Source organism: Phaethon lepturus, unplaced genomic scaffold, assembly GCF_000687285.1.
Source record: "Phaethon lepturus isolate BGI_N335 unplaced genomic scaffold, ASM68728v1 scaffold11608, whole genome shotgun sequence".
NCBI classification, from domain to species: Eukaryota; Metazoa; Chordata; class Aves; order Phaethontiformes; family Phaethontidae; genus Phaethon; species Phaethon lepturus.
Window position 1 is genome coordinate 50,761 of NW_010558317.1, and position 17,470 is coordinate 68,230.

The 17,470-nt window shown below is 38.4% G+C and overlaps 1 protein-coding gene across 1 annotated transcript in view; it reads right to left on the bottom strand.

Moving 5' to 3' along the window:
• Positions 1-16,556, bottom strand: part of LOC104625410 (teneurin-2-like) — a 51,448-nt gene extending 34,892 nt beyond the window's left edge. Inside the window, exons 1-4 of the mRNA XM_010293028.1 lie at positions 16,553-16,556; positions 15,867-16,016; positions 13,811-13,933; positions 2,403-2,608 (exon numbers count right to left, since the gene is read on the bottom strand). Coding sequence (XP_010291330.1) covers positions 2,403-2,608; positions 13,811-13,933; positions 15,867-16,016; positions 16,553-16,556 — 483 coding nt within the window. The remainder of the gene's footprint in view (positions 1-2,402; positions 2,609-13,810; positions 13,934-15,866; positions 16,017-16,552) is intronic.
• Positions 16,557-17,470: the final 914 nt, after the last annotated feature.

Consider the following 17,470-nt stretch of genomic DNA (forward strand, 5'->3'; position numbering starts at 1 on the left):
TCTCATTATTTAATTTAACAGAAAGGTCATGAAATTTATATCCTATCCATGTAAGGTGAAGTGAAAGAAAGAAGAGAAACTTCCCCTGAAACATAGCCTTCTCAGATGAGAACATCACAATGAAACCTAGAACAAATACATTTGATCACAGTGCAATAGAAATTAAAGTTCAGCTTGAATTAAAAAAAAGTATTTTGTACTAGCAGTTATGCCCAGCTGGATTTCTTGTACAAGATACAGGCATACCTCCATCATGCCTTAGTCAGACAATTATAATTAACTTGTATTTATAGCAAACTTTGATGACTGCTTAGGAGCTTTGGTTGCCCTAAGCCATTTTCACATCATGATTTATACTTTTGTTTTCCTCAACTAAATTGCTGCTTTTTTCATGGTGTTATGATAGGGGAAGTGAGCGCCAAAATTCTGAATTGAATGAGACATGATCAATGAATTATGCCATTACCTCATTGCAATAGTTAAAGATCCACAGGCATAATTTCACCCTCGAGAAAACATATTGAAGCATTACAGCCAAAATCAAAACATTCATAAGAAAGGCTCCCACCCTGGAACATACTCTCTGTGGATACCTTCTGTGTTGCATGGATGTCTGGCAATGGCTGAAAATTTGTCAACACCCCTCTACAATTCCCCCAATTTGTCTAGCCTTGTAGAAGAACAGAACTCCAGGATGCCGTACGCTAACCTCTAGCTATATGGAAAACTGTCCACTTGCCCTCCCCTCCCCGGGTTGTGGACTGCTGATCCTCATTTCTTACCAGCCAGATATATCCATTCAGTAACTTAGAGAACATCTGAAAACAGCATACTACAGGAAGTTGACGGAGTTTGGACAGGCAAAGCTCCTTGTTCACAAATCCTTGGAAGTAGAGGTCATAAATCCATGTAAACCTCTTTTCTCCTTTCCTCCCAACTCTGTTTAAAGATTGTCATTCTCAGTTCAGACTACGGGTAATAGCAAACACCAAGGAACAAGAGGCAATGCAGAACAGTTCTACAAATTTGCCTCACATTGGCAAGCACATCCAAAATTCAGTTAATGGAAGTGTAGTTTTCGCCAGAAAATTCATTGGTTCGCTGTTGTACTATGAGCTTGTGCACACACATGGACACAGTTCACTTAGGGCTGGTTCTCCTTGCAGGTAATATGCAGCAATGCAATTATTGTAAAGCCTCTGGGCTTTCAGCTTAGATCATGCATTTTAACCATTGATGTAATTGCAGTTTGCTTTGCCAAATGAAAACAAACAGTACTAGCAGTTCTTTGCAAATCAGGACAAGGCACCTAGAAATGTTAAATGGGGCCTTCCCACAAGGGATCATGGAGTTCTACATTTGCTTTTTAGCAATCATATCATATTTTTTATAGTATAAAAATATATTAGTATATCATAGTATTTATCATATGCTAAATAAAGCATTTTAAGTTTAGGTGATAATTTCTGAATGAAGAACTGATTTTTAGCAGCAAGGATATGCAAGAAGGAAAGGGTCCTTTCCAAAAGCTGGTTCCTTTTTCTGCTTCCCTTGCACTCTAAAGAATGGGGGCTCTTTCCTTTTAGTATGTGTAACAGCAAATATAATATTTCTCATTGCAGTTCTAATCTAAGTAAATGGGAAACCTTCCATTCACGTTAGTAAATTTTCAATATAATAAAAAAATTCTCTCTGTAACAGAAAATATAGCCATATCTTCTCACAGCAAAGAAATTGAAACAACCACTGTGCAACCTAGAAGAAAAAGATACTTAGGTTTGATCTCACTAACTTTAAAACTATCTTTACCTGCGGCCCTTAGTTCTGTACTACAGGGTCACTGTCAAAATGCAGTATTACCGAGTCTTCGTCTTTGAGGCCCGTTAGAAATCAAGAACAATTGGGTTTCCCAGCTGCAAGACTTGCCCCATGTCCGAGTCAGATATTACACCTAAATACAGTCTTTGAGGAAAAAGTAGTAAAATTACAGCTCTCAAACACATGGCCACTGCATTATGTTCTCTAATATGGCTGGGCAGCAGTGATGCCAGTCTGTTGCATACCCCAGCAATGCCATTCCTGTAGAGATTAAAACTTCTATGAAGATAGAAAATTATGTTAACACATCTAGCTGTGCAGAGCTTTAAAACCTTGAGTGCCAAACTGCAAGTTATCTTAAAAACCTGATTGGCAAGAACATCATACTTCTTTTATCTATTACTATCAAGGTATGTAATAACCTAGAAATCTTAATATCAGGGTGTTCAGTGAAATATCACAAATTAAGTAATTCCCAGGAATCTCTAAAATTTAGCTCCATAAGCTCCAACACAAATCTAACATAGATGCTCTAAATTTTTGCATTCTGACATTTAAAGCCAAAAAATGCATTGATAAAGTACCTGAGCATGTGATGGTGGGAGTCCTCTTCTTATATAAACACCAAAAAGAGCATCCTTCCCTAAGGATATGTTGAACTTCAGGAACTGTGGCTGGCCGATATGGATCTGAGAACGCCAAAAAACTCCAGGAGGCACTTCCTGGGTGACCCTGCGGCCAACTTCTGTTTCTCCGCTATCTATGCTGCTATTCCTAGTGACCCACGGTCCTATAAAATAAAATATAAATCAAATGAGATAACTGCTTTTAATACAGGTATTTTTATTCATTCAGGATGAACATCTGTGGCAATGCTACCTTTTAAACAAAACTGTAACTTTCCTTTCTTATTCTGACACAATCTGCCTGCTGTTTCAATCAGTATTTAAGAATTTGGACCCTATATTTGAAGTAAGAAGACTGTGAACCTTTTTCTGCGGAGCATCTGCAATCTTCTAATCCCTGCAACCCTTTAATTCTGCAGTTGCTCTTTACTGATCAAGTACAGTAACAGTAGAGAGTCAATTAAGTACATACGAATCTCCCTGTGCTCTTTTCAGTTGCATCTTGTATGTAACCAGGGTATAAAGAAAATTATCCAAGAGGTGAACTGAAGGGGTAACTTTAATCTAAATGAACTGATTGCAAATTTTTATTACCACTGTTTTGTGTAGTAAAGTACTCCAATAAACTCCAGGTCATAGACAAGAGAGCTGACAGAAGAAATTAAATGCACAGAAAAGGATTTAGAGGACAGTTTCTGTACTTGAATATGCATCTTCTCCTTCTTGAAAGAAAGTTAAGTACAACTCAATGTGCTGCCTTTTAAGTTCTCTCTGCCTGAAGCAGGGACTACCTACAGGTCTTTCTCCCTTGTGCTGCAGTTAGTCAAAATCCCTCCTTTGATGGTTCTTCAGCATGCATTATTGAAGACAAGATACAAGACCCTTCTGGTTGAATGCTCTGGCTTCCGGTCCATGAACTAGTCAACCTTTAAAACACGATGCAAATCCCTTCTGTTCTCAGCTGAACAGGATGGTTCTGAGGCTACACATATTTTAAACACGGAGTGCGATACATGAAGAGTTAGCAGTGCTTTCAAGCTACATTATGTAGCAATGTCTGATTTTGTGTTCCATATTCCCAAACAACACAGTGATAAATCCATTTTAAAATTATTACAACAGACACTATAAATCACAGAATCACAAAATCATTACAGAATCATTAAGGTTGGAAAAGACCTTCAACATCATCAAGTCCAACCGTTAACCCAACACCAAAGAAAAGACCAGAAAACCACAGAAAATGTATGTTAACAATCACAGAAATTTAAAGTATCATTAATATTACTATTAATACACACTGGAAGGTAGCGATACCTCTAATATGAACTGACAGTATTTGTTGAAAGCTCAATGTTTACTTCATGGGTTTTTTTTACGGTATAATGCTATTTTTAATAAATGGCAAATCACTTTTGAAATATATTCCAACACTGTATGAATGTAGCAGGATGGCACAGAATGACATATGATTCCAGCAGGTAAGTACATAACAGCTTTTCTGTCTTGACTATCTTTAATTGAGAGAGCTGCAATAGCACGGTTTCAATTATAGATTCCAAATTATCTATGTTAGCAGCACTTATACTTGTACATAACGAAACAGATATTATATTGGCAGTGTTTTGAAATGGTGAAATAATGCTCTGAATACCAACTGCTATACAGTTTTTGGCAACTAGTTTGTTTTTTTCATTTCCTATGTTAATGGATCTACAAAAACATCACAGTACTACAAAAAAAAAAGAAAGCAGGAGAAGCTGCAAAGACAGGCTGCAAAGAAAGGAAAAACAGCTGAGAATGTCAAGTAATGTGCCTTTAGAGCCACCCAAGAACACAGATATCAACCAGATTCAAACATGTAATGTTTCATAAAAACTACGTGATTTTATTTCTAATGGATTACTGCAACAGAGGGTATCTCAAAGTTCCTACCTCAGTGAAGTCAGGCACCATCTCACTAGAATTTAAATTAGTCCTTACCTCCATAGATAGGAAGACCAGGTACAGAGCACATAAAATCACCTGTTGAATGCTACACTGGAATCACTGGCAGAGCTGGGAAGTCGGAAGTCAGCGTAACGCTGAGGGCTCCTTCATCTCCTTTCAGTGCAACATTACACTTATTTCACCTCACAATTCCAAGTTATGGTAATAAATGATGAATTTTTTCAACAGTCTTAAAAAGTGTGCTGTAATTTATTTCTTTGAAAGCAGACTGTGCATACTTAAACGAACATCGACTGTATCCAATCTGAGAACAGACTCCTTGACACACCCTAAAGAACCCTGTTCTTCAGGATCCGTATATCCATAGTCAAAGTGAAATGGTCAAAGAAAAAGCTCTTTCCACGAAGTATTACAGTAGGCATTCTTCTTCTTCTTATTATTATAATAATAAAAGCTGTGTAAGCTATAAAGGTGGGAAGATTAATAGACCAGTGCCTCTTCCAGACAGTATTCTCTGTCCACAGACTCCTTATACTCAATGAATTATCTGCATTATGTATTTTTTTAATTTGATTAATTTCATGTCTACAACAAAGCTGCTCCAGTCCACAGAAGCCAGTGCAAATCTTTGACATAAAGACTACTGAAGTCAGAAAGTGTAATCTGTTTCTGAAATCCACACATAAAATGGGTGGGAATCTGTAGCTTAGATCTGTTTGAATCAGTAGCCTCCCCCCATGTTGGAATCTGCTTCTAATTTAGTTTCTTTTTAAGCAATACTTCAACTTTATACTTTTTAATACAGTATATATATAATTCTTTATACTTTTTAACACAGTTCTAGAATTCAGTGGAACAGTGGTCATGTATATTCAGAGATACAGCTTGTAACAGCAGCACAAATCTAACATTCCAATTAATTAAGAAATAAGCAGCTTATAGTCACTTACCTCATGTCATGAACAAATATATGACATATATATATAAGCATATATATATCTCTCAGGGCTATTATGTACTGAAATGGCTGCTAACACACACATATAGCCTATGCCACAGAGTAGGTTTTAGAAAAATGAATCTTTGTCAGAACACTTTAGAGAAGTGATGGGTGTTAGAATGCCCTCATGTTGACATCTGCTTTACAAGTTACTGAATCACGTGTTTTTCATCTACGTAAAATAGAAATTATACTGAATATTGCTTCAGCCTTTGTACCTCACTTTTTTCCAGTGCAGCAAGCTTACTGCGCATGCAAATGGTAAGACCAGCATAGTCTCTGTTGGAGGTTATGGTTTCATTGGCTATTAAAGCAGCTCCAAAACACCACCATCAGTGACTTTTGCTAATTACATTGCTTCCAAGACTGCTGACTATATATTCCCTAGAATTATAACTCTGCAAATAAATCTAATTCTTTTGAAGGCTCAAGTTTTAATATGTCTGGTTGAATTTAGCCTTAGCCTCCCTTAGTTTTCCAAAATTCTATTTTGAATTTCTATCTGGGAAAGGGCATTTTTCAGGAGTGAAGAATCCTGAAATGCATCAATTAAGCTAAAAAGAAAATATTCCAGTCATCAGGAGAACCAGAACCACATTCACACTACGTCAGCATGTACCTCACAGGTAAACAGATACACTGGATGTTGAACTTTCCCAAGAAAAACTTATTAGAAAAAGACCATTCTTTTGTATTTCTCATGAAACTTCTGAAGTTGTTAGCTTAAAAATTGATTAAAACTGCAGATAAGACAATTGAATATGTAATTATCAATCAGCCTAAAGACGTGATTCAGGTTCCTAATACTGAAATGATTCGGTTCAGTTAGCAATTATCTTTGGAAGCATCTCTCCATAGATGCTCTTTTTTTGCTCTACAACATCAATGACCTGGTTTCTAGTTGTCCAAACCACTCCTGGGACATCTCAGTGTCTCAGGAAAATCTACCCAGGAAGAAAACTGCAGCAGCTGTAGGAGTTCAGCACAGCACAGGATTTTAAGAGCAGGTAAGATGAGCAACTATCACAAGTGATCAAGATATACTTAACCTACAACAAAGAATGTAACGGATGGATGACCCCTTATTTTCAAGTCTGTATTTTTTTAGTATGGCATGCCTCTGCTCTATAGCCAGCCTGTGCCATGTCTGTGAGAAACAGCTGCTGCCTCACCTCTGGCATGCTGAAAGGGATCCTTATTTTTGCTTTTAAGAATTTAATACATGACATCCTGTTTTTAAGGTTCTAGATTACAATGCTGAAATAACACAATTTAGAAATGCTTCAAGTTGTACTAAAATATTAGTTTTATATTTGCAAGTTTAACTAACAACTTATGAAGTTTTAAGTCCAGCAAGCTATCAGAGCTCTAAAGATTATGCATTATTGAATCATACTCTCATAAATCCCTGCTGAGTTGCTCTTGTTGGTACGAGACATGAAACTAGTGAGAGCATCTTGGTTCTGCTCCTTGCTTTGACACAGCCAGTGCACCCGAGTTGGTCATAATCTTGACGTTCTCAGATGACTATTTGTAAAACAGAAATATTAACAATGATCTACTAGAAATTCTCACCTTGAAGATGAGTAATGCGGAGCAGTCAAATAAAAATACTACAGGAGGTGTCTCGACATTGGCCTCTTCATGTTCCTTCCTCCCCAAGTTAGAAATACAGAAATGAAATGCAAAGTAGGTATGACCACTGAGCCTCTTTTCTTAGTTATTAGGCTTATTTTTTTTAAACTTGAAAAACAGAACATCATCCCAGCTTTGTATTTGCAATGCCTTTTTCTGAACTAACAGCTTCACTTACAAACTCTGTCTCCAGAGACTCTTAAAGTAAACTCTTTTTTATAGCTCCCTTCAGACTTCACCTCCTAATGTAAAGAATGTATCTTGCTACCTGACTCACTCCCCTCCAGCTATTTTTAGAAGCTTTTCCATTTTGATGGACCACTGCCAATCACATTCAAAGAACATCAACTGCATTTAAGTGAAGCTACAAATGTGACAAATTGACAAATCTGGGAAGAAGGACTAACCCAAACAACTCATACTATTGTGAGCAAATAAATCTCAACATCATTGTCTCTGCTGTGGGTGACTGTTTTAGAGTTTTGTCTGTTTATCTCATAACCCCATGGATACTTGATTGTCTTCTGTTACTTCCACTCCACAAGCATCTACAAAAGAGAGTTTTAAAAGCATACTTCTTCATCTTACCCAGGGGAGCCATTTCAATTGCTCAGTCAAACATATATTTATCAACTAAATAACACTTACTCATTTAAACTGCTGTGTTATTTACCCAGTTGAATTACTATTTTGGCATATACATTTGAAAAGACTGTTTTAGCACTCAAGTATATTTGCCTTTGAAGCTATCAAATAGGCAATACATGACAACAGCAATGCAAACTCCCCCTGCTAACTTGTCAACAGGCATCATCTCTGAGCTGGAGGTCGGTTTCAAGGTGGCAGCTTATAGGACATGCCCAGCCAGCCTTTAATTTAACAGATGTCAAGCAGTGTCAGCTATGGAGGCAGAACTGTATCTACACTGAAACCAGATATACTTGAGTATTTATTATAGGCTCCTCTCCTATACTGCAGTTAAAATTGAAAAATAAAGATGAAATCTGGCTACCAGCAGTGTCACACTACAGACATCACATTTAAATAGCAATTAACTCCAGTGCTTTGACTGTGTGCCTTTGTAAGGGTGATGACTGTAAATTGCGTCTTGGTAACACTCTTGAAAAATATCTAGTGCAATAACCATTCCAATGGATCTGTAATGAACTACCAAGATAATTTGGACAGTTTCAAATTAAATACAAGGAATAAATATCACCAATGTTGGTTAAAGAGAATTCTCTCTCACTTCTTTTCCTGTACCTCTGCATTCCTTATAAATCACTGCTGCAGACATAGCTTTCCTTAACTTTTTACCCAACTTATTTTTCTGTTGTTGTTTGTTATACAATTAGGGTTTTTCACAGATGACTCAGAATTCCGAAGAAATCTATGGTACAGCTGTCTAAAGGAAACCATTCAGAGTACAAATACACTCCACTGACTTTTTGCCAAAAAAGAATGTGGGGGAATTGCTATGGTTTTCAATGACAACTTGTTTTTTCTTTCCTTCAGCTAAATTTGCTACTTATATGACCAGACATTTCTTATTGTTCCAGAAAGGCAAACAAAAAAAGTAGAAAATTTATTTTCTATTCAAATTTCTTCAGTGGAAAAAACAGTGCTATGTCCTATTACCACACTGATCATTTCCTGTATGAACTTATGCTTCAAAGTATCTAGTACTAACACCTAAGTGCCCTAGGACCCAAGTGAAAACGGATTCTTTTTGAAATGTGTACAACAGATTGACTCCTGATGCAAAACAAATTCCCACAGCTACAATAAAGTAAAAAGCCGGGAAATGAGGGTTTGTCTGGAGAAACTGCTATGACACATCTTGAACTTCAGTTATGCTGAAGATGCTGAGGTACTAATGAGCTCTGTTTTGTGAAGTGAGGAGGAAGGCAGCTTCTGAATTTGTATGAGCTTTCAGGAGCCCAGTAAAACAGCTTGTGAAACAAAATCAAACCCTCAGGTTTTCTGGTCAGTATCCCATATTTCTGTTGTGGCAAAAGGAAAGAAATTCTGCAGAGAGAGCATCTACTTAAAACCACTGCTCTGGCTCAGCTGCAGTCAAACAATCTGGCCTCACACACGGAATTAAGAAACATGTCTTAATACCCGCTCCACCTGAAAATTTAGGCACATCTTCACATTCAAGTAGGTGTGCTTGCTTCACAAGCTTCATTGTTTTCTGAATCAAAAGCAAATTATAACCGAAATAGAATTAAGATCTGCTAGTTCACTGCATTTCACAAAGAACAAATACATACTAGCATGAATTTCTACATCAGCATAACAATCAACTGGTATATAATATACAGTATACAATACATTTCCTAATCTAACTTTAAACACAGCAATTCATATTATCACCATCAACAAAAATAAAACTCCACTTCTGTTCTGTGGAACTTAGTCAAATATTTTGCTTTTGCTAAGACAGCCCTAGAGCCTGGTATATTTTCAGACGACCACATCTGCAAGCCTTCATAGCGTCCATATTAATATTTCTGCTTGCTAACGTGTTAATTAAGATCCCCATTACATTAGCCACAAAAGTCCTTAATAAGATTAATCCACCTGGAAAATGATGGCATGTCTTGATTAAATTGAATGAAGGTAACGGAAGTGACATTTAAAATACACTGACTGTTATTACATTTTGATCATCTGTTTCAAAGCGTCTGAAAGGAAATAAGAGAAACCAAGAGATTCATGTTGTTTACACTGTTAATGAGGTATAAGTTTTTCATCTTTTTACCTTTTGCAACATGACAAACAGCTCCCTCCAGTTGTTCCCGGGTCCATATGCTGTCTGATGAGTAGGACTAGGTCTCAGCAGGAGCATGTCTGCTGCATTGCTAATAAAATATCTTAACTATTAGAAAATAATAATTTCTTTGTGCAAACCAAAATGTGACTCAGAGCTGCAGCATCTGGCAAAGGTCTCAACATCATTGGGAGAGCACAAAGACAACATATACAGTTTCCCAATGACTGCTGAGTTTAGCTTTCCATAACTTTTCAGGGCAAATTTCTGCTAGATTAGTAGAGATCTGTTTTTCCCCTCTCATCTCAAGCAAGAAAGATGGTGTAAAATTTAACAGCAAATTTAACCTTCTTCATTTCATTATTGCCATTATATTTACAATGCTGATTTTGATAACTGGAAACAAGTATTTCTCATGACGCTTCAATACTTTACCATTTAACTAACTGTATTTGTCTTTTCAAAAGCCACACACACTGTAGCAGACTTAGTGAAATATCTCAAACTGAGCACAAACCTGGATCAAGATGGTTGGTCCAAAGAGACACAGACCCTGGATTACGTGAGTTATCAGAACACAAATTCAAATCTACCTTTTCCAATTAGTCAGTATATTTATGGGAACGGAAGTAATCTTTCAGGTCCACAATCCTTGCCCATAATCTTTAAAATTACACATCTTTGGTGTCTTTTAAAATGTGGGTTCCTAGGATCAGAGACCACAATCTCTTACTGTGTTTCTCAGCTTTATAGGAACCTTACTATAGCAAACAATCAAGATAAAAAATACTAAGTCAATTCTGAATTAGTAGAAAATCTGCTAAATTTGTGAACATACCAAAGACAATATGTCATAAATAAAAAAACCTCTACACCGAAGAATTCTTTAGTTGGGATTTGCGGCTGGAATTAGTTTGCATATTTCCACATAAATGGTAGTTTATCTTAGGTGTCCTCTGACGTGACTCAAGTTGACTTTTATAGTATATTCTGCCAATTAGAAAGGAAACGGCACATAGTCACATATTTTATGGAAATGTGTGTCTAGCCTACTACATAATTTTAAATGTAGAATATATTTTTGGCATGGATTAACAGAATCTAGGCACTGAAAAATCCCATAAAGTCATCTAATTCACTTTTTGTGAAGAAGCAATTATTCCCAAACAGGCTTTTTTTTTTTTTTTAACTTTTCCCCCTAATTTAGATTTATTACACCAAAATTCTAACACTATCCTTATGCAGCTGTAATAGAGAAATAGGCTTCACTCTCAGAAACCTTTCTTTAATGTCATTACTGTCTATCTCATCCCTGTTAGGAATTCCACAGTTCCATGGCAGTGCCAGCGTTTTGGTTTTTATGTACTATGAAGGGATACTACTTTATAATTTGTATTAAGAAAGGAATTTTTCTTTACTTTTGTCTCTTAATCTAAATCCCTAGTTTGGCACAACTTCCAGAGCCTAAAGGCAAAACCAAAAAGCTATCTCTTTGTTTACAGTCAGAGCATGGTGGACTTCACTTGCAGTTTTACAGCAGCACTGAGAATTTTTCTACCTATTGCACTTGCCTACTGCTTTCAGACATCCCCAGTATTAGAGAGATGTAGTGTCTAATTACAAAAAACCTGCAACTGTTATCTTAACAGTGACTTTTGTTTTCATTCAGATAGGAAAATGCAGTAATAAAGTAATTTTCTTTCCTCTTAAATTGCAGTTTTATTATTTCATACCAGAATTTAGTCTCTTAATAAGGAACAAGCAGATCAAATTGAAGTATCTGCCTTTTTTTTTTCCCTTTCAAATTGCTCTACTTTAAAATGCCTTGCTTGCTGAGTAGGCACAGCTTGCGTTTAAGTGGCCATTCTCAGTCTCGGGGTTAAAGGTTTCTTTGGGAGACCCATGTTTTGAAAAGAATGGCTTCATCCTGAGTTGTGTCAATTATAGAAAGGTCACTCTCCACAGCCAGAGCCCTGAGCCCTGAAATGGTTGTTGTGTTAAAAGCTGTCAGAGGCTTTCCTAAAAACTGCTGGGATAGCAATATTAACTTGGACATAATAAAAGGAAAGGTGAGGTAGAAAAACTTTTCACTCTTCGCTACTGTAAGAATTTGCCGTTTAGATATTCCTTGTGTTCATCCAAACCTGTCATTCATATTATTCCACTGTGGAAGATTACTTGCCCAAATATTGTTCTCCCCTTTTCCCCAGATTATCAACATTTCAGCAACCTTCTACAAAATGTCAGAAGAACAAGTAAACTTTTCCAACATGCTTTGAGGAAAGCTAACTGTAGCAATTTAAGGCATAACTAGCAGTTCTGTCTCCTTGTCTCCTCTACAGGAGGTTACCACTCCCAAAACAGCCGGCATCTCAGCCTCTTCAAATGTGCAAAGCTAATTAGAGTGGGGCTGAGATAAACTGCCAGAATTTGCACTGAAGTGCCCCAGGCAGATGAGCACATTCCAATTCAACAATCCTGCTGCCCTATATTTGCACAGAGATGGCAACAAAAACCTGCGGGGGAAGGAATTTGGAAACGTGTTAAACACCGAAGTTGTCAGCTAAGTGACCGTAATTGCAGACCCGAGCTCTTCAGGTTCCTGCCTAAAACCATGGGGTCTCTCACCTGTGCACAATCTGGAAGAAATTCAGCAGTAATACAAACACTCTGCCTGGTACTTAGGGATGTGCTGTTCGTCCAGTTTGACCTACAGCCAGCCAGAGATGAAAGCCAAGCCGACAAACCGCTGTCTGAAAATCTACAGGTTTTTTGCCACCACTAGGGTGTATAATTTCATGAAAAGGAGGAAGCCAAAATTTGTCCTTCCATGGAAAACATGAAGAAGCTGAGGTGCAGCAGTATTATTTATTGAAAACAGAAGCAAATCCCTGAAATGATCAGGCGCTCCGAAGAACAAGTCAGCTTCCTTTCTCAGCTCTATTTCAGCTCAATTTTTCCAACACATCCAATGCAAGTCTCCTATGTTAGCATTTGTTTCTAACACTGGCTTTGGCAATGAGCAAGTTTAAACACAAGCCACAGGTCTTGAGAGCAAGACGATTCTCAGGTCCGAACAAAACTCTTCTGCTGAATAGCATGAATAGCACATGCTCTTACTTCTCTTCTGTTTCAGTCACCCCATCCCACCTTCACAGTACACTAAGGCCTGTGAGGTGCTTGGACTAATTGAAACGTTTTGTTCGGTCTTCTTATCATAGTTTTTGTAATAACCAGGGAGAGCCTTATCGCGATGTAGCAAAGAAACACCTGAACCTCATCAGTAAAAGGCATTCAATTTAAATTATTAAAATACTTTTCACGACACGTAATTTATCTGTATTTTTAATATATGCCTTCTCAGTTTAAGAAAGTATTTCTGTTTCTGCATTTCCCCATATCCTTCTCATTGCCCTGTCTCTGTCATCCTCCACTGGAACACAATTTTTCTTTAGGAGAAAAAAAGATCCATTTGTTGCCCACGTTGTTCATACTAGTATCACTGGACAGATTATTTACTATGGGTCAAATTCTGCTGTCCTTGATGTTTTTTATTAGAATTACAGCTGAGAAGGAAAAAACCACAGGGACTGGGTCTTGGCTGGAAGCCAAAGTTCCTGTCTTCTCCCAAGCAGTACAATGTAGTTCTCCCACAAAGTCTGAGATCTCTATGCTGTACATGGAAACAGGACATATCACACCTAGTAAAATGTACATGTATTTTTTTTTTACTTCTTCATTAGTAGCTGAGGGAGCACTTCTCCATTAGTAGGTGAGGTTACACGATTTTCTGCACCAATGCACAGGGGGACAGAGTAAGAACAGCCGTAGCTGCACAGCAAACCAGCAAACAACTACCAGCAGCAGAAACAGAGAAAACACCATGAACACTAGAAACAGACTTAAGAAAACAGATTCTGCGTACATCTCCATGTCAGTATCTATATTAAAAGCTGCAAGAGAGCTAAACGCGTGGCGTGGCGAGAGCCTGGCCCGCAGCCTCACCTCTGCCTCCCGATGGCACCGCCGCCACATCCTCGGTGCCCGCTGCGCCCGGCCTCATCCCGTTGTTGAAGGTGTGTCCATCCGTGGGCTGGAGCTGCCAGTTCAGCCCCAGGAGGTGCATTGCTGCCGGAGACACAAAGTCATGGAAAATAAATAGGCCACGCACAGATAAAACAATGGTTGGGGAGAGACTGCAGCAAATTTCAATTAAGCATCTTTTGGAAAACATAGTAAACCAACTCAGAGGAATGCCAATATGCTAAAAAACCAGGCAACAACAACAAAAAAACCAAAACCAAAAAACCAAAAGAAAGCCCTGATGACTCACATAAACGTGTCTTATTTTTGTGCAGTTATCAGGTCTTCTAAGTTATTGAAACACAAAAGGAAAAATGCTTACAATCCTGTGTATGAAAACAGGGAGGGAAGCATTTTGTTCAGACTTTAGCATCGTGCACTACTTTCCCAATTCACACATTTCAGGGGGATACATTCTTGGAAACAGTGGTACTGCAAATACTAGCTCCACGTTTCAATTATATGTGATAATTTATACATTGATTATAAAATTAGCTTTAGCCCTATGTATACTAATGACATCGTAATGCAGTTATTTTGTGTTTATTACAACTTACTTAAATCAAGAGATTTAAGAGCCTCTGTCTTCATTTTGTAGATTAAACTTTCCTGACAAGCCCAGGTCTTTGCCAATCCTTTGACCTCACAACTCTTTCTACTCCACTGCATGAGACTCGTCTGCTTGGGTCACGCAACGAAGAGCCACGCGCCGTGCTGGCCAGGGAGGTTTGCCGGCCAGCGGAGCTTTCCAGCGGCAGCACAGCACCGCGGCCTCTCCGGCTGTCCCTAAGCCGAGGCAGGTCCTGTGTATAATGCATGAGGCTTGACAGGTCTGAATCATTCAGCTACTGGATTTATGTGCCTCTTCACCTTGTATAAACAGCAGCTACCTGAATGCATCTCCATACTTTCATTGTATTATCCCTATGGCATCCTTCCAATACAGAGGAGTGGTGAGGGACAGAAAAGCCCACAAAGCTGGTTTTAGTCGCTTTCTCTACGGCCCCCATCAGCACTCTTCCTCTTTACACAGGATGTATGTGTACGTACCACAGAAAACAGCATTTTCAGTTATATACTAAAATATGTGTTTGAGGGGATTTCCTGTCAGTTTAGGGGCAGAAAATATATACGATTATGGGCACCCTTATAACTGTTCACTTCTGGAGTGTCAAACCCACATAAGATTAGCAGGTATTTTGCGTCCAGTTAGAAGCAATTGTAGAAGAGCTGGTGCGGTCACAAGTGGACCGTCGGTGGCCACGCAGCTAGGTGTTCAGAGACTAAATGTTAGGGATAGGTAAGGCAAAAGACTTATCAGGAACTGCAATTCACAGTGCTCGAGGCATCCCTCAGGCAGGTAACCTCTGAATCCAGGGAGTCCCTTTAGATGTGACCGATTCATGTATGTGTTCTTAAAACTCAAGAAAACCAAACAAAGCACCATCCACCCCCACAATCCATCTACTCGAACTTCTGGAAACCCCTCAGCACACAATCTGGGCAGAGTGACAAAAGCAGATGAGAAGCAAGACAGCTTTCACGTCACCTCGCCCCAGACATACCTACGGACAAAGCAGATGTCTAAGAATAGCAACTAAAATCAGGAGACATTTTGTGTGAGGAGGGTAGTTGCCAGATTTTGCATTCATGCTGAATTTGCAAAATTTTTTTCTATTAAGAAAGAAAAATTGAAAATACATTAAAGCATCTAGTATTTTAAAATATACCAAGTATGAACCTGAAAAGGATGTTCTGTCGAGAAACTACTCGCCATATCCTATTTCTAGGAAATGTTTAAGAATTCCTGAAAAATATACAAAAACCTTATGCGGGATCACATGTTTTATTCCATCAAAACTTTTTTGTTTTGCCAAAACAAATGTTTTAAAAGGCTTTTCAGTCTAATCTCAAGCAACTGATCTTTTCAGTATGGCAGAGAAACCGAAAAATTAGTCATAAAGCTCAAACAACAAACAAGTTGCTAGCTCGCGCAGGCTCTCCGCATCGAGTGAGACACATCGTGCGTGTTGTAGACGCGAGAGGGCCGGGGACGCCAGGTAGCAAAGCGGCTTGCGGCGCGTTTCTGCCGTCAGCAGTGCCCACGCGATGCGCACGCACCAGGGCTCTAAAGACAGAGTGCAGCAACCCCCCAAGCAAAGAGTGCATAACGAGAATTTCAGAGCCCCCAAATGAAAACAAGTCATAGAGCAGAATTAGACTTTTGTGTTTTATACTCCCAGGGCGTCTATTCAAAGTCGCAATTTTTTTTTGTTGCAAGCGTAACCATAAATGTAGGTCACTTGCAGAGATTAAAGTCTGCTGCTTCAGGTGTGAAGTTTGTCTTTACAACAAAGAGATATGAAAATCATAACTAATGGTCTGTCCAAAAGAATTATAGACGCCAACTTAAAACTACCAGGTAAATTCAGACAAGGAATTAAAATAATATCTTATTAACATGGTATTAAGAACAACCTTGATCCATCTGCTTCCAAGTATGCCACGATTTCTTTAATAACTCCATTGCTCTGTTGTAATCATAGATGCACATTAGGTAGGAGCAATTAGAGCTCCTTCCTAACGGGGCAGGGATTTGCACGTCTGCTATAGTCCCTTACAGAGACAGAGAAAAGATGACAAGCTCCTGCACAGCTCACGTACCCATTACGTGATCTACAAACCTCCACTAAGACAAATGAAGCCACAAATGTGAGGAACATTCACCTTCTGCCAAGAATACATGGAAAAAAGTATGTCACGGGGGCCTAAGGGAAAACTCCGTGTTTGCATTGCATATAGCAAACCTGACTGGGAGCTGAGCAGGGAGAACAAGGAGCCACCTATTCTCTCCTGCTTCAGAACGCTATGACATGGCAAATTTATATGATTAACCTTTTGTTCTGTTAATCAAACAAAAATGCCTCCAGCAAAGGAATAAGTAGAAGCCTGTTTCATCGGAAATATAGGGGACCACTCAGAACTTGGGTGCACGTGTGTCAGAAGAGAAATTTGGGCTAGTGAATTTGTGCCTGTTTCCTATTTTTTTTATTGTGGGTGTTTTGGTTTTGGAAACTACAATTAAATCATCTGTGACACTGTGGCTTTGCCTTCTTCCCCAGTGACACACTTTCATAAGTTATTACAGTACTGGCCACATTTTCTCCAAAGGGTATCCACCAGACAGCTGAGTTGGGATACTTAGCTAGATCCATAGCTGATAATAAAGATGAGCACTGATTTCCCAAAACAGCCCACTTACTTGAACACATTTCCAGAGCTCCACATTTGGTTTATAGATTAACCTTCAGGTACAAACACATCCCTGAAGATTTAAAACACCAAAAAGTGCCATTTTATCTGTTACATCTACAATTTGTTCATAAATTACATTTTACAGAGAACTTACGTATGTTTTGCAGGTATTATTTGGGCTTGTTTGCCTTTTTCCCCTCAACATTTAAGCATATTTTCTAAGTTCTTGTCTCTAATATCTGATTTTTAAACATTGAGCTTATCAGAATTTATCTGATTCATTTAGCACTAACATCTAGTAACTCAGGATAGTAAATTTTGTATTTA